A 26,536-nucleotide genomic window follows, 5' to 3' on the forward strand; every position below is an offset into this window, starting at 1 on the left:
GCCATGTGATTTAAATAAGTGTTTTTTTAAAGGTTATGCTTTTTTAGACAGAAATGCAGTCTGTTATTTTAATAAGCACATCTTAGCTTTCCTTCAAAAATATCTGTGAAAACGTGTTTTATTTTTCTTAAGCATTTGAAGGATGAATGCTTGTTCTGCTTTGATTCTTCTCTAAGTGTGCAGATTGCAAAGAGCAGTAATCTCTTCTGTCTGTTTGCTGAAGCACATTGACTTGTTTCCACTTGTTCCCAGCTGGCTGGTGTTAGGACCCAGAAAAGAGACAGCAGCAACGTGATATAAATAGAGTACCAGAATGGGACAAAGTTTGAGAAGAAAGCATGACATCACTCAGACTTTCTCTCCACCCAAAAAGATCTGGGATGGAGGTGCAAACGTGAGCTGGGCAAGCGAGGAGTTAGCGACTCTTTTCAGCTCAGTTTCTGAGGAAATAGAGAGCATTATATGCCTGATGTGCTATAAGGAAGTACATTTTTTTTGCTAGCAAAACCAAAACTGGCTTCAGAGCTCTGACAACGTGAAAGTAATTGAAAGGAAAAGACAACCATAGGAAGAAAGTTGAAAACAAGATCTTTTCTTTTTGGCACAGATTGCAACAGAAATATTTGACTTCTTTCCATGGAACAGTACAACTTTCGGATCTGATGTACATTTCTTTTAATTTTCCTCCAATCATGGTAATTTATTTATAGTTAAATGAAGAGATCAAAGTGTGAAGCAAGCAAATACTACTTAAAGGGTCTGGAAGGATATTTTGCCATCACTGGAAGAACAGACTTTTTGAACCTGCATGGAAAATGTCCCTTTTAATACAAAAAGTAGCAAAGGAAAACTTATGATTGAAATCTTACAAGAGTTTGATTTCAGTCTTACTTTTAACCTTAAATAGACTATGGAAAATTTATTATCGCTGCTCTGTTGTCATTATTCTTTGCTGATCTTATTTCAGTACAAATATCAGGTAATGTTCTGAATGTGGTCAGTATTGAGATATATTTGGATTCCTCTTAGCAAGTTTTGCCTCATTTTGTCTCATTATGTGATGTTTTATGTGCAGGTGTATGGAAACTATTCCCAGCTACCCAAACACCCAGGTAAGGACTGTTCTACTTATATTTTATGACAACATGCTTAAATATTTATTTGCTTTTTCAGTTAGTATTTTTCATTTTCTTGGTAGCTCCAAAGAAACTGTGATCCTACATTTGAATGTCAGCTCTGTATTAAAAATGTAATGGAGTCTAAAGTATCAGACTGTCCCAGTCATTTTAAATTCAGTAACCTACCTACTAAATATTCTGCATAGAAATATATTTGGAGAAAAATAGCTTGTATGTGATATGTCGAAAAATCCTATATACAATGTTTGTTTATTTTTACTTTTTTTGAGCATGAGTTTCTGAATCAGACCTCTACACAGACTATTTTCTTTTTTTCTCAATGCCTTAACGTGCAGCATTTTCAGTTCAATGATTTACAGTTAGATATGCCAACTTGTATATTTTGCAGTACTTTGGCACGACTTCAAGTCATCTACCCTCCTCCCAGCCTTTATGCTTAAGTTTAAATCAGTTTTAGAGCATACTAAGGACCTCTCATCTGTTTTCAATGTAGAAAAAAACTTGGTCAAAGCTTCTTTGGGGTCTGTGTGTGTAACTGCAGAATCCTTCCATTTATATAAATAGTTTAACCTCAAGCCTCATGGTGGTGTACAAGCACAATTTTACTGCTTTACCAATTTGTGTATGGCTTTGTGCTTTTAAGTTTTAACCATGTATAATTATTTTCAAAATAAAATATAGAGCAATGTGGAAAAGCCATGTTGCCTACTATTGCAGTAGCTTCAGCCTGATGAGTGAAGGTAGAACAAAAAACCAACCCCTAAAACCCAAAGAAATAGTCTCATTTCCTATAGATGAGGATCACTGGCTTCTAGCTGATGGAAGAATAATGGGGAAAATATCCCTCCACAATAAGGGGGCAAGTTACACAACATTTATTTTGCAGTACAGTGCATGTGGGGAAGCATAACTGCAAGCAGTGCTTTCTGGATTTGAACTAGGGTGTAAACAAGTTCTGTGATTTTTCTTCTAAACGTGGAGTAGTTACCTGTTGAAAGGATATAGCAAGTACAGGCTGAATTCTAGGCAACAGGTACTTGTTTTCCGAGGTCTTCTCAGGGCTGACTGGCAAGAAGTGGGGTAACAGCATGGCTTTACATAGTTCAGAACTGGGAGCTGGGAAAGCCACTGGCATGCAGCGTGGCTCTATGCAATTCATGTTGCTATATATCCATTTCTCTTCCCATTTTTTCTAGCTTTTAAATGTAAGCTCCTTAGAATATAGCTTTTCCTTATGAGTTTGATGCCAGCTATGGCAATGCCTTTGTTGTGATGCTGCTACTAAGGTGGCTGCTACTACTACTACTAAAATGTGCCATGCCATGACACAGGTTTTTGGCATCAAATCACTTTCTCTTGGGATTTTTCTTTTCTATTTTTTTATTTTTATTTTCTGCCACCTCTCTTGAAGTTAATCCTTCTTTTTTCCCCTGATATAAAAGGGAGATGTTAATGGCACCAAGAGATATTTGTATATTAGCACACTGTGAAAGAGCAGGCATGTTCTATGCTTTGCAAAACAGAACTGATATTTTGATGAAAGTTGGATGGAGGTACATTAGCACAGGTAGCCTATGTAGATGCTCTTAATACCATAGACATTTATGATTTTCATTTCTTTTGCAGCAGCCAGAATATGTTCTTTGAAGATAAAACTAAGCACGTACCCAGATTTACTTTATGTAAATGCAAAAAAACTTGTTCTTATATCCTGTTTCCTCAGTGTGCTTTGCCATGCTCAGCTTAGTTAAGGTTGGGTTGCCTGGAATTTTCAGATTGGGTTTTGTACGTGCTTATTCTTTGTCATTATTCTCTTATGTTGGCAGTAGCTTTCTCCTTTTGTCAGCAGTTGTGCCTTTCTCTGTATCTTCCAAATATTCGAAGGAAATGTAGAGCCATAGAATCTTATCCATTTCTCTAAAGGTATCCCCATCTTATCTACTTATACTCATTTCTCTGTGCAAAAAAATTCTGTGACAACTGCAAACATTTTTAGTTAGGTAGGCCAATAATAGATCCTGGTCAATTATGAATCATTTGTTAGATATCTTTGGTATAGTTGAGTTTGGAAGCAAGTCTGAGTAGTTCGTGTATCCTCACAAGATGCATAGCTTCTTCTAGTTCTGTGCTCTCAGTCTACAACTACTTCTTGTGATGTTTAGCAATTTTATCAGCTTTGCACTTGTATTAAACAAGTCTTAGGATCTTCTTTGTGTTACAGCTTTGAAACTGCCCCATGACGGTGAAAAACATCAAACTAATCTCCACTGTGTGGGATAAGCAGTTTAAGGATGTAAATGAAATTTTTGCACTTTCATATCCATGATAAAGAAATCTTGGTTTTATCCAGGACGTTAAAATAATGGAATAACTATCAAATAGGCAAGCTGTTTTGATCTTAAGGGTGAAGAAAGGTGTGGGATAGACTGTAAATGTGAAAGGACATTGCTTGTGATTTGTTTTAATTTGCACACTACGTGTGGGGAGCCGTTGTATGGTGTATGACAGCCGAAGTGGTTTTTAAGAAACTTACCTCTGGCAGCTTTGCACCTCAGGTTGTTGAAAGATTTCTTGGGAATGAAAAATGACTTTGGAGCTGGAGGAAAGACCTACAGATGTAGTGTAATATAAGTACTTGCTCTCTGTACCTGTTGTCTGTTGTGTCACTTCCCCTCCTCCCCCCAAAGAAAAGATCAACTCAAACTCAAACTAATAGGATGATATGCCATGATGGTAAACAAAACATGTTCTCATTTGCATTCACAGTAAGATTTCTGTGTATCTGTATCAACCTTCTAAAACTTTCTTAGCTGTAGGAGGTTAAATTTATTTCAGCACAGCTGGTTAAATTATTATTTAAATTATTAATTATTTTGAGAAGAAAAGGTTTCTTGCAGCTAACAAGATAATAAGAAATGTTTTCCTACGTTATTAATGCTCTACCCTTAAACTAGAATTGTTATCTTAACAAAAAATCTGTTTCTGGTTCAGGTTTGAGTACTTGCATCTAGAATCTGTTCAAGCTCATCAATTAGTCTGCAGATAAATCTGCCGATAGAAACCAGCAGATGTTTTGCTTTTGTCAGTTAGTCCACCTGTTGCTAAGGAGGACATTTAGGAAAACAAAATGTTCTCATCAGCCGTAAGGAGTTGTTCTGGTTTTGGTGTAGTGGAGAAGATTCTGAAGGAATAGCTAATGCTGTATAGGGAGGAGTGAACTCTTTTCCATATGTTGTTTAATATTCTGGAACCCCTTCTCTTGAGGAACATCAAATTCCTTCTGTTAAATAAGTTCTGCTGTATGACTCTTAAGGTGAGAGTTACCTGGAGACATCAGGAAGGTTAGACTCTGCAGTAGAGTGCCTGCAACTGTGCAGGCACCAACACTCTTATCCACTCTTCTGTGGAGATGTGTTACACTCCTTTTTGGTCCTTACTTTAATAACCTTTTCATCTTTGTTTCTTGAAAGGGTTCAAAGTTCTCGCGTCAGCTTCCCATTACTGGCCACTGGAAGATGTGGATGGAATTCATGAGTTTCGCGATACAAATGGAGGTAGACAAAGGATTCATTGACAATGGCAATATCATAAGTATTTGTGGCAGTCTGTAAGTAGAAGGGGAGCAGAAGTGAAAGGGGTTAGCTTTTGTACCACAGCAGTTGAGGATTTTTTTCCAGTTAATGTTTTTGCAGTTCTCCGATGTCCAAATGATACTGTATTTGTGAACTGATTTTTATAGAGTATTCTCAGACACTTTATGGGCTGCCTACACATTGTTAAGGTTATAAAGAGAAAAGGTTTATGATCCAAAGAGTCATTGAAATCATACTGTTATTAGCTGGCTTGGTACATGCATAACACGAACTGATACATTCAGTGGCTGAGATCTTTGACTGTGCCAGCAGTGAAGATGCCCGCTTCTTTTTGCTTTTTGGAAGGAGTTAAATGCACAGATTCTTCAGGCACTTTTCAAAACTGCATGCAGTATCAATAGAAAGAGAAGTATAAGCTCTTATCTGATTACTTCTTACTTTTTATTTGCTTTTGGATATTTTCTTCAAAGCAGTATTGTAGCATTAGACCAAACGTTTTTTGCAATTGGGCAAAACCAAGGGGGGTTTGGTGAGGCAAAACTGTCACTGATTTGAAAGTCAGTTGTCAGGACTGCAGGATCCCAGAGGGAATGGTATTAAAAGGCAGTCTGATTGGATTCAGCAGTTTTCTGGTTCTGATGTTTGTCATCAGGAACAAAAAGGGTGATGGGGGCTTCCCGGGGATGTGCAGGTGATGTAATTAATGGAGCTTCGACCAAACCACTGTATCCTATTGCAGCATCATGGGCTTGCAGGAGCATTCATTTCAGATGAAATTTTCAGCTATGCTTTGTCTTCTTCTGAGACTCAAAGGTCCCTTAGTAATTTTCACATGAACTGTTTTTTCTCTGCTGACATTTCAGCCAATTCCAAGTTGGGCTGATGTATGTTCCCCAGTATTTCTCTCACTATGACTGACCACCTTGGTATTGAGCTAAACTGTTTTGTACTGGTGCAAGGGGTAGCTGCTGTGTTAGTACTGGTGACTGGATTATCTTTATCCAGGAATATCACCACAGAAGATTAAATCAGGGGTTAAAGACCTTTACAACCTGACATGAAAAATGTTACAGAAGTGTAAAGTTATCACTCTTTATTATGCAAAAATGGCAATATCACTGTGTTCCTAAGTGGGAAAATATCCATAAATATCTAAAACCTTTTATTCCAGAGGTATTCAAGTATTTTAAGCTTAAAGTTTGACCCATGGTTCTACAGAGTTTCTTAAAGGGATGAAATCTGCTGACCAGAAGTAAATCTGGGCAAAGTTCTTCTGCCAATAGAGGCTGATGGCAACATTCCCATTGACTTCAATAGAATCATAATTTGGCTTACAAAAACTAACCATATGAGTTCTCTAACACTGTGTTAAAGTAATTTTGTGACGCTGGGTTTCACGTAGTTTCAAGAGGAGTAAAGCACTCCATATCTAGCACAGTTTTGGCACTCATGTTACAAAGATGTTTTGAAAGTGCTTGAAAGCGATATGTAAAATATAGCTCTTGGAAAAAATGATAATCGATGTTAGATTGTTTTTAAAATTATGTTGAACTACATTATTTCAGCAAAATTCAGAAATCTTCTCAGCAATATCTTGGAAGAGATAAAGCAGAATATATTAAGTTTCCAATCCTACAAATGTTCAGTTACAGGAACAGGACTGGCTCACGTGAACAATCTTCTTTGACTGCTATTATGACATTGTGTTAAATAACTTTATAAATGAGCCAGCTGTGTGACTTTGCTGAAAAAATTTTGGAAGACTTTGTCTCGCTATTGTTTTCAGAGGATGCCAGTAGTCAAAAATCTTTTTCTCTGCAGTGCAACTCTGACAATGTTGAATTCTTTCCTTAATATTGTAGTTGATAGTTCAGATTCTTCACAGTTGCTTATATTGTGTCTTATAATACGCAGCTATTATTTCAACTGCCTCCAGCAGAAGTTTTATGTATCTGTCATATATTTTACTTTGATATACAAGAAATGCATTCTTTATTGTTGTAATCTAATGCAGGTGACAATTTGCTTGTTTTTGATTCCATTCTGATTACACAACTCTTCTGTTTATTGCTAGAGTCTTTCTTGTTTTTCCACTCAAAGTATCATGCAATTATTTTCATTCCGTGTTTCTTCTCTTAAATCCTTGAAGCATCATAATCTGTCCGTCATGTTAATCCATTTTATTTGTTGAAGTCATTGTGTGTGAAGCCAGATTTATATCTCTCAATGCATTTGTGTTGTGAGACAGTGTCAGCAAATTAGTTTTTTGGTTACCTCAGCAGTAGAAGCAATTGAAGGAAAGCAATCAATTTAAAATATCGCAAATTAAAAAAAGGTGGTCATGTTTATGACCACTTGTTTTCCATGCATTTTTTCACTTGAAGTTTTTGTTGCAGGTGGCCTTTCTTTTTTTTTTTGTTGTTGTGCATTTGCCTTCCCCTTCTGTGAGCTCAGTTCCTCTAAATCCCAAATCAGTGTGTCTCTATTTACTTTCATGGGCTTTCCATCAAGCTTTATTTGCCTGGCTGGGGTAAATAATTACAGTGTGCAACTTACTTGTAGATTATCAAAATAAGAAAAAAAATTAGAGAATAAAATTGTAAGCTATAAAAAGTTGGGGTTTTTCTTATGTTTAGATGGAATTTCTTGTGTGTTAATCTGTGCCCATTGCCTCTTATCTGTTCACTGGATACAACGGAGAAAAGTCTGGCACTATCTTTGTGCCTCCCCTTGGGGTTTATACATATTGATACGATCCCTGAGCCCTCTCTTCTCGAGGCTGAGCAGTCCCAGTATTCTCAGCCTTTTGCTGGGCTTGCTCCAGTATGCCCATGTCTCCCTTTGTATGTGGGGGGCCCAGAACTGGACATGGGACTTGAATTGCCCATAGGTTTTGCACCAGTATAATGATTTTTTTTATAATTGCAGAGTTCCTTACCATTGTGATCATATTTCAGAGCCCTTCATCTGCAGTTGTAATTTCTTATAGTTTTTTTTCTCCTCAGTTACTGTAAGGAAAAAGAATTGTTAGTGATACTGTATTTACTTAACTTGTGTAGTTAAGGAATACCACATTCAAGTGTATACAAGTCATTGGGAGAAGTGGTTGTATGATAATTTTTAAAGGCCACTGACCAACATCTGTGACTTGTGCTATGTTGAGAGATATGAACTGGTCATTTCATTACTGATTGTGTTTATTCATTGTTTTGCTCATTTGCTTATTTTCTTTTGTTGTTCCACCCAGCTCTAAGAATCCACAACTTCACTGTGCTTCCTTCCCATAACTCTACCTTTGTATATACCAATGACTCTGCCTACTCTAACTTCTCTGCAACTGTAGGTGAGGATTTACATATTTTTTTGTTCTGCATTTGTCAAGCTTGGATGGTCCTTGTAACGTTGGATTCAAAGTTAACACTGAGTTTTGGTTCAAGTGGTAAAGGTCTATTTATGTTTACACTGGCAAACACGAAATTACTCTGAATTAATGGGAGAGGCATCCCTATGCTAAGCAGCCCATGGAAGGATGGGTGCTGGTGGTCCTCCAAAACCCAAAATATTTATGTTAAGCTTGAAAGAAACAGAGATGACATTTCAGAGGAACATAAACACCACAAACTATTTGTTCTTATTTTTCTTGTATTTCAAGGTTAAAAGGAAAAAGGAGCCATCTATTTTTCACCATTTCATAGTAATTTTTAGAGGATACATTAAGAAAGACAAATGTAAGCAAATTTGCAAAGCCTGGAAGTAAGATCTTGTCAATCATGATATCTTTGATTAACATGTGGGTGTTTTTTAAAGAAAAAAAAAACACGAAAAATCCCCAAGCAAAAATCTGCACATATATATCCTTTCAATGTTTTTTTTTTTTTTACATCAACACGCCAGGAGATAAAAGGAAGAACAGAAAATGAGAACTCCCCAGGCAGTAACCTGACAGATTGGAAACTAGTTACATCTATACCAGCATAAGCTTAAAGTAATCTAATTTAAGTCACTAGGATTTATACTTGTGTAGGTGCAATTGAAATACGACCTCTTGTCCACTTTACAATTCAGTATTAACTCACATCTAGTTGTTGGAAAATCTGACTTAAGGAGAAAGATGGAGATGGTAGAACTATTATTTGGGCTGCTCAGATACAAGGAGGTTTATATTAAATACTAAATCCCATATTTTTCTACTCTCTAACTGTAAAAGTATGCGGGCAAATGTGAACTCTATTAATAATGAACTTCAAATGACCCTAATTCTTTTCAGTCCTTACTTACCTGCTGTATAGACTATTTGCATAGTTCTCACATAATAAGAGACATTCAATATGAACGTAAAAGAGTGACATCAATGGCAAAGGAAATGCTATGGAAACAGAAATGCATTACCTTATGGGATTTATTCTGGCTAGGTTAATTTAGAATTCAAGTGTCTCAATAAGAACTTAGAAATGTTTGCTTCACTCCATAATATGCACTCAAATTTTTAAAAGAAACTAAATTTTATCTGCCAATTAGGGGGAGAACTTGATGTCTTCTTCCTCGAAAGGAGGGGAAGATACCTGAAAACTGTGATATTCATGTTGAGATTTGGAATGAACTAAGGAAACATTTGGACATACTTTCACTGAGGGCTACATGCTATTGCTATTTCCTTGAGTGGTGTTATCCTACAGATGGGTCAGCACTGTGACTGCTGTCCTCATGCCTGATGCCTGTCTACACTTTGAAAATGAAATGCCCTTTTGCCCGTGCCCCATTGCGTAAGGGGTGCACCATCTTGAAGCAGTGACAACAGTATTTGTGATTATCCCTCTAGAGAGATGGTCTGTCCCTAGCACTGACTGTGCCTCTTTGGTGTGATTTGTGCTGTCCTTCTGTTAAGTCAGGTAGATATACAGTCATAAGTACAGAGAGAAGTCCCTTATGTCCCACCCTTCTTGTGGTTCAGACCATTTGTGTGCCTTCCTTGTTTCCCTTATGATCTCATTAGACTTTTAAATACCAAGCAGTATCTCGCTGGCAATTTCTGCACCTCGCAGCAGGGAAAGACTGTATTCTCGTTGCTGATGTTTCCCTTGGAGCAACTCTTCTCCTCACACTTTTTCAGAAGAAGTTACAGAGAAGGGTCTTAAAAACCAAGGTCCTGAATCTTCACGATCTTTGCAGAAATGCCATCACAAACAATGGTGTTGACATAGAATTCCAAACTAAACAGTTAGATTCTGTCTGCTCAGAAATAGATGATAGAATATTCTGTGTTCTGTGGAATGCCAAGCTTTTTAGCGCAGTGGAATTTTTTGATTGTGACTTCCTATTATCTTCATTGCTAAAATTACTCCTTTATCTTGGAACAAATGAGATGAACTTCCCATCATCATCATCTATCAGCTGGACTCTCAGACCTTAGTGAGGTTTCCTATATAGTAAACAACTGTCATGGTTTTTAAGTATTGAGAAGGCTAGTGGGAGATGAATCAACAGTGCTTTTCTTTAGGAGGGAAAACATGAAAATCACAGTCAAATCACAAGACAATTAGTCATTATCCACATTAGACAAATAGTTTCCAAATGACAATGATGCCATACCAAAGGATGTCTGAAAGGCTATATGTTCCTGCCTTTTGAATATGGCTTGTCAAGTATATTTAATAATATTGAATTACTATTTTTTTTTAATGAAAAGTGGCTTTTGATCACAAAATTTCTTTCAAAAAATGGCACCCCCCCCCCCGTTAAATTTTTGATTGAAGAATTTCTTCGCTAACTCAGCCTAACAGTAAGACATGATGTGTCTGGTATTCAGAATTCTGGAAAGCATAAGGCTTATTCAGATTACTTTGGAAAAAAAAAAAATTTGGGGTATATTGGTTCTATTAAGCAGTCTTAGTTAATCAAGGATCTGAATGATGGATATGAGTATATTTTTTACAAACTTGAAATGAAAGAGTTATCTGTATAGTTCTTTTAAAAAAAACCAAAACAACAAAAACCAAACACCAGCAAATACAAAAAAGAAAAAAAAATAACAAAAAAGGAGCAACAAAAGCAAACCTATAGTTGAGACAAGATGAACATATGAGGTGTATGAGTCTGTTAAAATCATGTTTCCAGGAAGTTTTGGTCTATACAAATGTTAAACTATATTTTGCTTTTCCTTTAGATATTATAGAAGGGATGGTGAACAAAGGAGTTTACGTCACTGAAAAGAAAGGAGTTACCTTTCTTGTCTTTGGAAGCTATCAGAATTCTTGCATTAGTAACCCAGAAATTTGTGGACCTGAAGGTTTGTAAATTCATTAATTACTATTTGCTTTTCTTCTGCTGTCAAATTACATAATTCAACAATCATTGTTTCTTTCCTCATTGGAATGAACTCTAGAATTCTAGCTTGACACTTTTCTTTATTGACTGTTAAAACAATTGAGTATTGATTGCTGAAAATTCAGTCTTGTCTAACTGCAATTTAAATTAGAACTAATCACCAACTATTCAGATCAATGATCTACAGTATTCTTAGTTCAAACAAAATCAGAAATAAGCTTACAGTGCCCAAAACCTTGCCTGTGGCACCAAGATTAATTCCTACAAGAACTGCAGTTTGACAAAGAAGTTGTCTTACAGGTTTCAAATTTAGGAGACAGTTTTTCAGTGTGGTCTCTTAGCAGGAACGGTTTGGGTGGTGTTTTTTGGTGGTTTTGTTTGTTTTTTTTTTTTTTAGATTTATCTTTGGAGATAATAAAACTTTTAAGTCTCTGGTGTCTTAGAATCCATTTGTCCTCAAAGACGCTTAACTCTCTTCATTCTATTTCTCTTCCCTTTCTTCTTCTTGGGCTAGGGTCGCAGAAAAACAGCGGGAATATGGGGAGAAAAGGTTTGACAATGTTTATTACAGAAGATGATTAAAACTGTATATGACTGTTAAACCAAACATAGAACTAGTCAGGAGCATAAAAAATTCACTAGAGATTTAAAATTCAGTTGAAATGAAAGAATCAAAGGAAAATGGTGGCTTTCTATATGTAAACTCCAGCAGTCGCTAAGCTTAAGCAGTATTGGTAATGTTGAATTTTTTCGTTTTTATTGATTTTGGGCCATTCTTCAAATGGGTAACATTACTTGAAATAGGATTTTTTTTTTAATATGCTACAGCAAGAGCTGTGTATTAAGTTTTTAGGAAAGCAGGAGAAACTCGTAGAGCAGATGGTACATGGGTATTATGTGAGAGTATTAGAAAAAGTAATTCAGTATCCTACGGTAGGCTTCTTTTCTGGTACATGCTGTATCTTTTCATACCTTTTTTTCATACCACTGGGAAATAAAAATCATCAGTAAGTCATATTATTTCTACATCTATAGTATAACATAATAATCAGAATAAATTATTTTTATGGTACCAGAGCACTCCCAGTATCTCACAAACGAGAACATTAAAAACATAAACCACTGAAATGTTCAGCAGATAAAATGTGAAGAGAAGAAATAATATAAACAATAAATACTAAATCACTGTAGCAGGTATAAAAAAAAAAAGGGGGGGGGGGGGGGGGCGATGACACTCCTTTAGATAAAGACAGTGTCTCTGTTTTTCTCTGAATCAGATAAAAACTGTGGCAGTGATAAGATGTAATTTTCTCCAAGCCTACTATTGCTTAAACATCCCTTGATGTTCATAGGTTGCACTTGTGTGAAACTGGTGTTAAGTATGCTTAGGCAGGGAATGCTTTCTGAAATGATCTTGGGATTTTTTCAGATGAAATATTGCAACCTGTGAAACAAAATATGATTTTTTTCCTAGTCTAAATTTAATAACATTTCAGAACTGTTATTTTGACTTGAGAAAACAAATTCTTCTGTTTTTTTAAATGTTGAAACATTCTTCCACCGCCTTCCTTCTTTCTCAAGTAATTTTTAAACAATGGTTTTCTGTAAGCAGTTTTGGGCTCATGAAAGTGGCATTTTCATCAAAAAAAAAACCCCATTTGTGAAAGATGCAAGAGAATGTTCCTCATTAGTTTGAACAGAGTAGGAGAAGTTGGATTTAGTGAACGTATCTGAAGTTGAAATAATAAAAAAAGAAATTTTAAAACAGCAGCCCTAAGCACAACATAGCATTTCATAAAGCTGTGTGTTTGCGTGCCTTACTTTAATTTTTATTTTTAGTTTTGGCATTTCATGAGCCAAAGTGCATGTAAGAAGGATGTAGATTCACAGTTTTCTTGTGGCTACAGGATGACCAGTAGCTACAGGGTAGTCCATTAGGATAGACAAAGGTGGGGTAAACTGGCTGTACTGCAGACATGCTGTATAATTTAGTCTCTCTGTCTACAATTATTTAAACTTCATACAATCCTAGAATGGTTTGGATTGGAAGGGACCTTGAAGATCATCTAGTTCCACCCCCCGGCTGTGGGCAGAGACACCTCCCACCAGCCCAGGTTGCTCCAAGCCCTGTCCAGCCTGGCCTTGAACACCTCCAGGGATGGGGCAGCCACAGCTTCTCTGGGCAACCTGGGCCATGGGCTCACCGCCCTCAGAGTGAAGAATTTCTTCCTAATATCTAAGAATTTTTTTTACTGTCAGGATGATGAGACATCTTCATCTAAAATTTATCTCTCAGCCTGTAAAGAAGGAACAATAGCACTACCATACCTTTGAGAAGTGTGGTGAGGTGCTGGAGAAAGGTTGTGAAATGCTTTGACAGAAGAATCGCACTAGTAGCAGTAATAATTAACGTGGTCAGCCTTGGTGGCTCTTTCACCGGGGTGGTGAAGGATGGTGTGCAGATCCAACGGAAATGCATGGCTTTCTGGAAAGAGGGTCGAATCAGCGTTTCAACTTGTTACTGATGCAGTAAAGCAGCTGAAATATGAAGTCAGGCTTTTCTGCTGATGAAGGTATTGCAATTTGCTTACAACAGACCTCAAATTCTTCAGTTGGGAGTTCACAGCACTTATAGCTTTAAGCACATATCCGTCAAGATCTGGCAAACTGAGATTGATGATGTTCATGTACTGATTGATTTCTAGGAGGCCAGTGATAATTGATTAGCATTTCTACGGTGGTTATTTTATCGTGTATAAAGTATTTAGGGAATGGTGTGTAGATCATGTAAATTGATGGGTGCTGTCATAAGGATAAATAAAAAGATCAGTTAGGAAGATACTATGTAGTTAAATTATTTATTGTGCAATAATATAGTTTTTAACTTTTTTACTAAGTTAATGTGACAAAAAGAATATGTCAAATATAAAAAAAAAAAGTTCCGGAGAGTAGTGGGGGGGATATTTGACTGTAGGGAGCTGTCTGAGGCTTTTCCATCTTTAATCATAAAACTATGAATCATATAAAAAAAAAGTTTGTTTTTAACAAGTGTGCATAATAGTTTGAGGGCTTCATTAACTTGTGCTAAGCTATCTGGTAGCAAATTGGCAAAGTTCATACTGCCTGGGCAGCCTGCAGAACTGCTAACTATAAAATCATCCAGACAGATATTTTGACTGCATGTCAAGAGAGCAGAGTCAGCAGGTTAAAGGGCAGTGATTATTCCTCTGTTTGGTGTTTGTGAGAGTGTATCTGACATACTATGTCCCTGCCCAGGGCAAGGGGGTTGAATCTTCAAAGTCCCTTCCAACTCTAACCATTCTATCATCTATTCTATGATTTTTGTCCCCTAATGGAAAAGAGATGCTGAGAAGCCAGAGTGAGTCCAGCAGATGACTTAAGGGTCTGGGCAGTATGACATGGGAAGGGAGGCTGAGGCTTTGCCTTACACCATGAAGAAAAGAGAATGCGAAGGGCTGTCTTCAACTACCTGATGGGTGGTTATAGAAGCAGATGGAGCTATAAACAGTCTTGGAGACGCACAAGAGAAAAGTGACAGGCAACACAGGCACATTGTAGCACAGGAAATGCTGATTAGATCAATTAGATCTATTTCTTTGCAATGTGGGTGGCCAAGCACTGGGATGGTTTACACAGTGAGGATGTGCAATCTGCATCCCTGGTGACAGTCTCAGCTGAGCTCTGAGCAACCAGATCTAGCTCTGAAATTGACCCTGTTTGAGCAGGCAGTTTAGACTAGGTGGTCTTCAGAGTCATTGCCAACTTAATTCATTATGAGTCTTTGTGGCAAAACCTCTTCCACTTCTGTACTTCATAAACTTTTTCTTAACCTGCTCTGAACTCAGATTTTATTGTTAGCACTTCGTACTATAAATTTTGAGATGAACATTTTTAGGAGCTGCTTAGTCGAGCCATTTTCTCTGTAAATGCATTTGACAGCAAAACCTCTACAGCAGAGCCACTGTGAACTTCTGAAGTGCGAGGGAGGTTTGATTTGCTACTTATGTTTCAGTCAAGCCTTTTGAGGTAACCTTTATTAAAGAAGCAAGCCATCTTACAGAAATCGTATGTGTTCACTAATGTGCAATCTGAAGAGCTCTTCAATTTTACAGTATGATAGTAAAATTTACTGTGAATTGAACAGGATTATTTGTGGACAAAGTTAATAGTGTGCGCTTACAGGATTGCACTTGCATTTTGGGAAGAATTCTTTGATTTTTGTGTAGGTGGAGACCTCAGAATTTTGACTGTGGCTCTGCATATGTTGCTATCACTTTCTTTTACATTGGTTCTTCACTTTCAGCAATTATTGGAGCACTGAAGTGTGAAAACACAGGTAATAACATGCTTAGAAGAATTTAAATGTAGTTCGCAATGGATGCTTCTCTATAAGCATGAGCATGCTGGCAGCCAGTTAGCACTTCAGTAGCTTGGATGCAGTCAGTGTACTATTTCTGTCTGCTGGCATTTGGTGAACATCAAAAAAAGATGTAGGTGCTCTCATATGTCCATATACTCCACCAGCAACTTGTGTTTTGAAATAAGCAAAGGTGACAGGAGGGAAAAGGGATCATCACAGGAGGGTGAGAAGGTAAAGGAGACTGGAGAGATGAGGCAAAAGGAATGGAAGCATAAGTAAAAAGGCTTTTGTTACTTTTGGTGCTCAAAGAACTTTAGTTTTAACTGATAGAAGCTGCTCAGGAAGCAATGATTACTGCTGTGTTCTGGGTACGCACATGTGATGTGAAACCAAGGAAGAGATGTTTATTTAGTTTAAACTATTAGAGCATTTTTGATGCTGTCCTTGTTTATGCAGACGATCTGTCCTCAAAAGCATTCCCACTCTCTGTATTCTACAGTATTGGAAATTTTCAATTGCACTTGTTTTTTTCATTAAAATCTTCTCTTGCTTGCTTTCATCAGGAGTAACATTTTCCTTTTTCTGGAAGACTCAAGACCAGCAGGCTAAGTTTCTCCCTGCCTCTGGTGGACAAGTAATTTCCAGTGGTTTCAAAATCTGTTCAAACGAAGGTGAAGGCTCGGTGGAATTTTACACCCGTGGGAATGCAATGATGAAGTGGAAAGCAAGCTTTAGTCCACCAGGTGAAGTTTATAACTTTTTTCTTTTATTAATTTCTCTATTATATTTTAATTCATTCTTGCAGAAAGATGTAGTGGTAAGAGCATAACTTCAGGAAAGAGAAGTGGATGTATAAAAATAGCTACAGAGCTCTGTGCTTAAGTGGGGAGAGGGAGATAAACTATGAACTGAAAAAATATTAATACCGTACTATAGAACATTTGCCATTAAGTAACAGTCCTCGGACCCAATTTGCAGTTGATTCTGCAGTGGAATTCTTATTGACATCAATAGATTAATGAGTGCTTAGATGGAACCATGAATGAAGAATGCAGGTTAATCCCTGATAGTTCTGAGCATATTCTAAAACTGGATATGTGTGCTGTCCTCTACTGCCTACTAAATTAAGACTTTATTTGGTAACTGTCTAACTGGGTGTTTAGTGCTTTGGTCATTTTGTTATCTGTTGAGTGTCAAGTTTTGTATGCCATGGCATAGTATTAATAAACATTTTGGTATATCGCATATCTTACTGCTTCTATCTAAACTGTGTATTGTTGGGGAGAGGTATTACCTAGTGACGGGAACAAATCCCGGTCTTCTAGTAGTGACAGTGACTAAATCTTTTCTTGCATTAATTTGACTATACCTTGGTAAAATAAGACTTTCTCACATCGTAGTAGCAGAGTTTTATAAAGCTTAATAAATCAGGTTAGAAATCTTATTAAGAGAAAAGCTGCTAAATGGTAAGAATAATTCACACACTTGTGGATTATTCAATCCAAGTGAAAATTAATATTATGTTTTCAGCCTTTCAAGTATAACAAACTGTGGCAACTCTTAATTAGTCTACTTGCTTGTTCTCCAGTGCTTGCAGTCTTTACGCAGTTCTTGCTGAACTGAGTTTTAAGAAAGTATTGAAGAAGAATCTTGGCCCATAATACTTGCCAAGTGTGATATATGAAACTGCAGGGAGCCCAAGTTAGAGTTCAGACAAAAGCTAACAGGCATTCTGCCAAAGTATGGGCTTCCCCATGGGTATAAAGATTAATATACATGACATCAGCATCCCATATTTCACTCTTAGCACTTCTTATACAGCTCTATAGCATTGCACAAGTCAGCAAAAACTTACTGAACAAGAGAGATTCTAAATGGTATTGATTCATGGATTGTGCTGTGACTTTTAATGTTTTGCAGGTCCTTACTGGACTCATATTCTCTTTACTTGGAAATCAAGAGAAGGATTGAAAGTCTATGTCAATGGAACTCTAAACACAACTGATCCAGATGGGAAAGTTTTCTATGATTATGGAGACCCCAGTGCAAATCTTCTGACTGGGACAGAGGGGGATCAAACTAAGCGCTATGTGAATGGGGCATTTGATGAATTCATTATATGGGAAAGGGCCCTCACCCCCAATGAAATTGAGCAGTACTTTACAGCTGCTGTTGGTGAGTATATGCACTGTTGTCATAATTCATCTTCTGTAAGATGCTTAAAAATGTTTAATGTGTAGGATTTGTGTTAATTTTACACCTTTTGGCTACTGAACGTAGTTTTTGGAGGCAGAAGAAGTTAGGTATGAATGTCACTGAAATGCTCAGCTGTCTTTGGATGTGCAGTCTTTTATCCTGGGTTCTAGCTCTGTAAAAATGTCATAAAAAATTTAACCAAGACCTGAAGTAGATCTAACCATTGTTAGATCCCCTAGGATCAAGAAAAGAGGAGCAATAATTAGACTTAAGGCAGAACAGTATCAGGAAAGACTGACTCCGGATTTCTAACTTGCACTCTGACTGTTGTGTAGCTTTGAGCCAAGTCACTCAGTGTATTCCAGCAGATGTGGATAATAATGGTTCTCTCTCCAGTTCCTGGAACGATAAAGACTTATTAACTCACGTATGCTTGTGAACTAAAAAAATATTAGCTGAAATGTAATATAAAAGGCAAAGAATCAGTATGAGCAATAAGACTTAGAAGACTGGCCAGTAAACCCTGTCAGTTGTTCTATGGATCTTTATAATAAAATTTTCACTACAAGAAAGGCTATTGCTATTAAATGCTTGTGTGTGAGTAGCAATTAGAAAACATCCATCTTGGGGAATAAAGCTATAGGGCATATGGAACATGTGGCTTTGCTGGCAGTTTCCCTGCTTTCATTTATTCTTACTAGGTTACTGAGAGCTAAAGCAGTTACACCCATAATTCTTGTGCTTTTAAACCCGTGGGAACCATTTTCACAATGGAAACTCTTTGAATAACACACAACTTCTGATGCATGCCTGGAAATGAGAATGTGCGTGTCTGTAACTTCCATGTTTGATTATAGCCATCAAATATACACAAAATATATTTTATCAAAAGGAAAATATAAACTAGTTTACATAGCATTGAAGTCACTGAAAAAGAAAATCCTACATTTGGTATATAATAAAGCAAGCTATTTGCTTTGCCCCACAAGTAATAGCGTTTGTTTAATTATTTTTTTAATTGTAGAACATTTTTATTTTAAAAAGTGATTCCTATGGAAGTCTTCAAAAATTCTGGTCGGGAGATTATTCATTTGATACAGGAAATAGTTTTAAAATCTTAAAAAGAAAAAGTTTTATTAACTTTATAAAGTTCTGGTCAAGTTGGAAAAAATGCTTTTGTATTTGGCTGTTGTATCTTTCACAACAATCTAGGGTTACTATAACACTATCCAACTCAAAGCTACCATAAATCACATTCTTTGATTTAGTGTAACTCAAGAAGAATGTTATGTTGTTAAACTCAAGACCAGTAGATTTTCAAATTGACCTGATCCATCTATATGTGTGTCCTGTTTCACTGTCGGAGAAGTATGACTTGTATAAATACAAAGAGAACTCTTTTTTCTTTTTTTTTTTTTAACCCCTTGAATCTTGAATTCTCGTGAACTCACAGCAACCTTCCTCCGAAGCCCTCCACCCTCCCATCTCACACTAACAAATAATCAAGGCATCATGGAAAGCTCTTTCCATGAATGCAAATCTGTTCAGGACTTAAGTTTCTAACTTCTTTCCTCTGTACTTTGGTTTGGAAAGAGTCTCACTGGTGCTCAAAAGATCTGATTGCTGGACGTTAATGCTTGTAGCTAGCTTTTGAAACACTGCAGTAAGAGTTGGGGCCTTGGATTCTGCTAAAGTCTAAATTTTTAGAGTTGCACAGAACTTTGCCTGTATCCTACCTTTCAATCCCTGCTGATTTTTTTAGAAGGCTGTGTAGCAAACTCCCTGATTTATACATTGAGGTGTTCATGCTGTGAGCTTTTGGGAGTTTACTGCAATTTGCATGACATTAGGTGTTTGGTGGTTTTTTGGGTTTTTTTTCCTTAAACCCTTAGTTCACAGGTCTTCAGAGTCATCTGGAGCTATCAATTTTCTGTGAAAAATAAATTTCTAGCTTCTTAATTGAAAGAAAAGCTTGGTGTTTGTTTTCTAGGGGCTTAGGAATTAAAATGTAAAGTGATGCCAGGTATATATAATTTTTTTCTGTAAGTGTGAAGAATTTCAAGCCAATATTTTAGAGTGCTCAGGTGATTTGGAGCACTTGAGAAATGTGGATTATTGAATTTTTTACTTTTTCCTTCAAAGTGGTGGACTTACCAGATTTTATAAAATTTCAATTTGATGGATGAAGTTAGAACATTCTCAGAGGGAGCAATGGATATTACAATCCTAATCAATACAGTAAACAAAAGTTATTCTTGCTGTCTATTTATTGACCTTGGAGGACTTAAAGTGAGGTTGAAGCTGGGCCAGCGGGGTTTGACATAAGAAACTTAAGTCAGCCTGTTCTTAATAGAATGAATAATCATGTTCCTTTTGGATCCATGAGTAAAACATGTCCTATATATGCAACTACTGTTTGATTGGGCTGAAATACCACACTCCTTGCAAATATAAATTCTTGGTAAGATGCAGATTAGAGGAAAATTTTATTTCTCTATCACAAATGACCAATAAATCCCTTTGCACAGAAAGGAATCAATATTTTTGAAATGGAACAACTGGAAACCATCCAAAATCAGGTTTATTCTTTCTGTCTCAAGAAATCATTTAAGACATGCTGGCATGGTAATTTTCAATGGAAACAGTGCTAGTCGGTGATGTTTTTTAGCAAAGCCCGTCTGATTAATAGCAACCTCACTGTTGCTTGAGATCAACTTACAAACACCTAATTGATCATACTATAGATAATGTCTCTAACTACTAATGAAGGTTGTTTTGACTCTTTGACCCCTGTTGTTTGTTTTAGGCAAAACTAACATGCCCCAAAAACTTTAGTATACCACATTTCTACCGATGTTCTTTTATTTAAGGGTGATGCCTTAGTTTTGCGGCAAGCAACAAAAGTATTTCCATTGGCTTTAAATATTTCTTACTGTTTGTTTTTTTAATGTGGAAAAGTCTTTCTGAACTTGCCTTTGTGGGTGTGATTTTATTTGGCACTCAAGCAATTTAGGCTCAAGATATAAGTAAACATGAGCATTTGGAGATCATATTTGAGTCTCGAGTCTCATTTTTTTCCAGTGGCTTTATGTTCCCAGTCCCAGTTTATCACATAAACAGAAACACAGCAAGGTCATTCATGAAATTGTCAGAAGTGCCTACAGATTAGTATTTGTTTTTGGTAAGAAATATTTTTGGGGTTTTTGTAATTTAAATTTTCTGTAAATGCTTTACATAAATGTCGGGAGAAGAGCTAGAGAAGGAAGATGGATGCCAATGTTGTAGTTGTGTAGTTGTCTTTTATTGAGATATAACACTTGAAATTTCCTGTTTGCAAACAGAGGTTTACTTTTAAATGTTTAAGACTTAAATCATTGAATCATAGAATGGTTTAGGTTGGAAGGACCTTGAAGATCATTGAGTTCCAAATCCCCTGCCATAGACAGGCACATATTCAAATTGCAAGGCTCATCTAATTAAAGATAATGAAATACAATTGAGAGAATCTGTAAATGAAATGCTTTAAACAAGCCTATGTAGCTTGTAAGTAAATAAGTAAAATGCATAGAACAGCAAATACGTTACTTTCAGTGAGAACAGATTCAACTTGCAGTGGGAATATCAGATTTATTAACACCGTTATTCATGTATGTATTTTCCCCAGGTGTGCAAGTTCTGCTTTCTTCAACGCTTCCGTGGTCTGTGATGACAACCACTACAAAACCTGTGGTACGAGAATCCTCATAACTCTTTTCTATAATGTCAGAACGTGTATATATTAGAGTTACAGATCATCATCCTCACTGTACAATTTTCATTAGTGGCACTTATTTTAGTACCCCAATTACAAAAATCTTCAGATGTGCATAGGGAGAATTTTTAGCCGCTATGGGAAGATGAGAGTACTCCAGAACTCTTAATGTAGGACAGATCAAGGGAATTCATTGTTAAATAAAAATATTTCCTATATTTAAAAAAAGAAAAAGGAAAAAAAAAAAGTAAAACACTTGAAATGTGTCAATGAACTTTGAAGATGTAGGACATTCAAAAACACTTTGCTAATTTTTCCACTTTTTTCCTTTAAAATTAGAAAAAAGATCCCACCACAACAACAAAATTAGTTTTACTGTTTAGTAAATGCTTAATGAAAAAGGTTTAAATAAAACTATTTTTATATGCAGAATACATACAATTAGCTGTAGTTAACCTACATGCAATTGACTGTTGCAATGTATTTTCACCTTCTTGCTATCTGCAGTGTCAAAGTTCTCTTAGTTTTCTTGTTCACAGAGACTTTCAGGAAACTGTGGCAGATAGGACCTGAATTGCTAATGAGAAAATGAAGCTGTGCCTGTATGCTCTGTTTATCCTGTCCATCTATCTGTGTGCTTTCCTTTTCCTTTGGCTTATGGAACATCTTGTGTATAATCACAGTAGTCTGCTGTGCCTCGAAACTCCCTTTTGGACTAAAACAAGAAATAATGACAGATGTTTGGAATAATTTCTGATGGGTTGTATCTCTCTCCTGTAGCTCTCTACCAACGCCTATCGTCCCATCATAACTAATCTGACCGAGGAGAGAGGGAACTTCCACTCCCCTGACACCATGCTGAGCTACCTGGAGAACATGTCCTTCAGCTTGCCCGACAAAACCTTGTCAGAAAATACTGCTCTAAGCCTGACAGAGGTAAGTGTCTTTCACATCCATTTTGGGAGACAGATGAGCCTGAAACTTCTCCAGAAGCTGGAATATTGAAGTTTTTGCTGGCTGCAAAAAATACATATAAAAAAAGCAGCTGCTGTTTTAGGGCGTAGCAGAAGGTGAGCTTCAACCAGAGAAAATGGTTTAAGGGTCTCATTAGTTCTTGGGGTTATTATTTAATGCATAAATTATAAATACCTGGAACTATGACCACACATCAAAAATAATTATTTAGTTGAACAGGAAACAGAGTAGAATAAAATAATTTCTTAAATTTTTTTTCAGTTGCAAGTGTGTCCAATGCAGAATATGTAATCCTTAAAAAAAATAAAAATAAAAATTCAGCATTTCTCTGCATGGCCCAGATGATCCAAAATGCAGCAGAGTTTGACAGTCGTCTGCCAGGTGCAGGACATACTGAAACTGTCATCAGAGCAGTGACAGCAGCAAAACGCATGAGCTAATAGCAAACTCACAACCTGGATGCAGGGAGCACTCTAGTTGTGGCTCTGTCAGTCTGGCCCTGTGTACCTGTCCAAGTACAAACTTGTAACTTACTATCTTGAGATCCACGCCTGCACTAGAGGGTTAAAAAGCTCTAAATTACTGTTGGCTGCCCAATTTTTCGTTAGCATTTATTGCTCCTGTAGCAAGCAGGGGGTACTTTGTGCCTTTCCTCCCACTTCTCTCTTGGAAAGCAGTGGGTTATTCTTACTGGACTCTGAAGTGCCAAAGGCGCAAAGCCTGCTCTGCCAGTGCTGCTGTGGAGGTGCAAAGCTGTGGGAGAGGGTCCGTTTGAGATGGTGGCATCCTTGGCTTTTTTGAGTTAATAGCTTTATTTGGCACCAGGTTCCCATCACAGCCAGGACAATTCACAGATTGCCACTGAAACAGGTTCATGGAAAGAACTGGTCCAAAGCTTAACAGTAAATTTTTTTTTTTGTTTTGGCTAATCCACAAAGGGGAAAAAAAAGAGATGTTTTCTGCAGTCTGAGCTGAGGAAAAGGGGTCATGTTCTGCTAACATAGAGTTAGCCTTCTGTAAAATGATGGGCACCAAATTTCCTGATTTCAGCAGGCTAGAAAGCTATTATTACAGTAATCAGCTCCGGTCTCACTAGTGATTGTTCCTTTAAGCCTGTGGGTAATACCAGGGTGACAAGGATTATTTACTCAGACAAACAATATAAACAAATGCTTCTGAAAACTATGCGGACAGCAATTGATGGTTTGTGTTAAAAGCTTAGCATTTGCAAACTTTAAAGCTTGGATTTAATGGATCACATTTTAATATGTAGCAAAAACCCTTCTAAAAAGCTCTAATACGATGTTTCCTTTGTTTTGCTGAAAATTTTGTGTGGGCTCTGAATTGAAAATGGAACATCATCCTGTCAGATACTGTACCTGTTTCCCACATCATTTCATTTGCCATTTGGTTGCTCATTCATGCTATCTGATGCTGCTTTGTGTGCCTTGGAAATGATTTGCAGACAGAAATGTGGGACATGATTATCTTTAGCAAAGCTATTTTGGGAAGTAAACACAAGAGAGTCCTGATCATACATACAGACTCTGTCATTTGTCTGATTGATGATTAGGCTTTGTATTGTCTGCAGCTAATTCCCTGAGAGACAGGCACTGAGCATGCATGCTATTTTCTGTAAAGTTATCTCTGTCCTGATTGTCATATGCCTCACAGCACAAGAAAATTTGATTTAAGTGATATGCAATAAACTTTCTGATTACTGGCACACACTTATAATGCATTGCTTCTGACAAATCTGACTTGGGTTTTCCGTTATAATGCTGCTCTGCTCAGTAGCTCCAGCGTTCCTGCTTTCCCTCCCTTCCCAGCAGTCTAACATACTGTCTTTGGAGTAATCCTGGAGTGATGCTGTGACCTGAAAAGAGATACTTACTGAATGCTCTGGGCAATGTGGGCTGGGTCCTGGGTTTAAGATAACTTCTGTGCATGCCAAGTAGAATTCCACACTGAATTTTGAGAGGGGCTGCAAGGTGTGTGCTGCTCAAAATAAGGGCATATAGCAAAGCTCTGGTAGTGCCCTATGTATTATGGCTTGTAAAATTATGCTCAGACAGTCTTGCAGCTTTCTTCCATGTTTTCTCAGTGGAACATTTCTATATTCAGTTGATGCTTTAAAGGCATTTTAACGGAGAATTTTAAGCAGGAGATGTCGGGGGGAAGGGGGTATTCTAATTTTCTGTGCTCCCTTTTCTCCTCCTCCTATTTGTCTTCATCAGCAAGATTTGTTAGGACAGGGACTGGGACTTGAACAGTGCCCACCATGACAGATCTTGACCTCAAAAACAACATTTAAGTGCGGAAGTTAAGCAGATGGTGAATCGTACAAGTGATGGGACCCAGATATTGAGTGTGGTCGAAATACCATCGTCTAAGACTAAAAGACGTATTAATGTCATGAGTTTAGATAAAATGGGAGAATAAGTTCACTTTAGTCTTCCAGTGTTGTCATCTCGGCTGTAGTACAATGATTGCACTTTGGGAGTTTCACAGTGGTGTTAGTTTTAATAAATAAACCATTACATTAAAATGTCACCATACAGAACACGGTGAGAGAGCTGGCAGGTAGAGATGAATCTGTGACTCGAATGAAAATGGGCTTGTCCTCTTAAAATAAACCTAAGAAAATCCTAGCAGAGATCTGCCTTGGATCCTTACCAGGAGATGAAGCTGATTAATAAATAATCAAATAATATAGTTTTATTTATCTTTTAGGCATTTTTAAAAGCTATTGAAGACTTTCTGTTATTGTCCAACTGGATTGATGTACCAGAGGTAAGACAAATGGGCTTAGATTTATAGGTTACTTTGGTTGCATAATTCCGCATGGATAGTAATGAAACTGGTTGTCTCTAGTATTCTTCTTGTTAGGACTTTTTGGCAGTATGACAATTATTTTCTCATATGTCACTTTCATCTTTTCAGTAAAGGTCCACAGACAAAAAAATTATGTCATTTTCTTTTATAATAAGTTTTTGAGGGTTAAAATAAGAGAACTTTGCTGCTATTTCCACCTATTTCAGGATGAATGAAACAAAATTGTATTTATAAAATAAAGTGTTTAATCACGCCTTTTTTAGCACTGAACTTTGATATTTAAAAGTTCATATTTCTTTTGTAGACTGATGTCTTTCAATGCATGTGATATATGAGGTCAAATGCTCGTGGGAGTAGAGAGTAATTTGGAGACATTCTATAAAACAGTATTTCATAAGGTCAGGCTCTGGGTGGCATCAATTTGTGTAACACTTTATCCAATGTGTGTGGGAAAGGTTGTGGAGAAAGTCACATTTGACTTTGGATGATGATGAGCTGAATCATGAGTCACACAGGAATTTAATGTGGCACCTTAGCTTTTTGTGCTATGAGCTGCAATTTCTTTTGTAGTAGAGCCTTCTCTTTCTTCCCCCAGACGGCTCATGTATTTGGAAGTTTAATTCAAACTATTGACAGTGTGATGGCTCACATGACGCGCAATCTGGATGAAAGCTCGTTGCCTTTAACTGTTGAGGGCACGTCGTCTGTGGCAGGTAAGATTTAGCAGAAATGTTCTCTCTGGGCTGTCTGGCGGTCCTAAATGCTTCTGTGCTTGAAACCCCTCCTTTGCCAACATGAAGGAGGAAACAGACATAAATAATTTTCTCTTTTGAATACAAAACAGTGTTTTAGTTGTAGAAAGATGACTGTGCAACTGCACAGACCAGAGGTAATCAGCTCTGACTGTACTTGAACTTCCTTGAGGTTATTTGGAGAGGGGTTTAGAATATGAATTCCATGAAATGAATCTATTAATACTATACTAATAGGCAGTTAAAGGGCCTAGAGCTGTTATGCAGCACTCTGAAGTTGCAGATGTCTGGATGCTACAAACCTTAATGTCGCAAGGTTTTTGCAAGAGATTGCAAATAATGGGAATAGTTTTGACCTTTTAGGAGAATTTTATGTTATTACTGTTTAGTATCCTATCACCCTAATTTCATCTGTGTATTTAGATGTTATAGGTAGCAAAAGTAACTTATCTGTTCTGCCATTCTGCTCTGCCTTGTTGAGACCTGTGTGAGGGGACAAATAACCTGAGCAGTCACCTGTACCATCAATCGCTGCGCGTACCTTCTCGGCACTGGCATGCTCAAATGGAGCAGTGGAGGTCTGAAATAAT

General features: G+C 37.1%; 1 protein-coding gene across 1 annotated transcript in view; it reads left to right on the forward strand.

The window, feature by feature from the left end:
- Positions 1-910: 910 nt before the first annotated feature.
- GPR133 (G protein-coupled receptor 133) overlaps positions 911-26,536 on the forward strand; it is a 156,232-nt gene continuing 130,606 nt past the window's right edge. Inside the window, exons 1-10 of the mRNA XM_009888102.1 lie at positions 911-979; positions 1,076-1,112; positions 4,610-4,693; positions 10,896-11,018; positions 16,001-16,180; positions 17,358-17,612; positions 21,298-21,362; positions 22,165-22,320; positions 25,093-25,152; positions 25,790-25,907. Of these exons, the coding sequence (XP_009886404.1) occupies positions 911-979; positions 1,076-1,112; positions 4,610-4,693; positions 10,896-11,018; positions 16,001-16,180; positions 17,358-17,612; positions 21,298-21,362; positions 22,165-22,320; positions 25,093-25,152; positions 25,790-25,907 (1,147 nt within the window). The remainder of the gene's footprint in view (positions 980-1,075; positions 1,113-4,609; positions 4,694-10,895; positions 11,019-16,000; positions 16,181-17,357; positions 17,613-21,297; positions 21,363-22,164; positions 22,321-25,092; positions 25,153-25,789; positions 25,908-26,536) is intronic.

This window comes from Charadrius vociferus, unplaced genomic scaffold, assembly GCF_000708025.1.
Source record: "Charadrius vociferus isolate BGI_N301 unplaced genomic scaffold, ASM70802v2 scaffold326, whole genome shotgun sequence".
Classification (NCBI taxonomy): Eukaryota; Metazoa; Chordata; class Aves; order Charadriiformes; family Charadriidae; genus Charadrius; species Charadrius vociferus.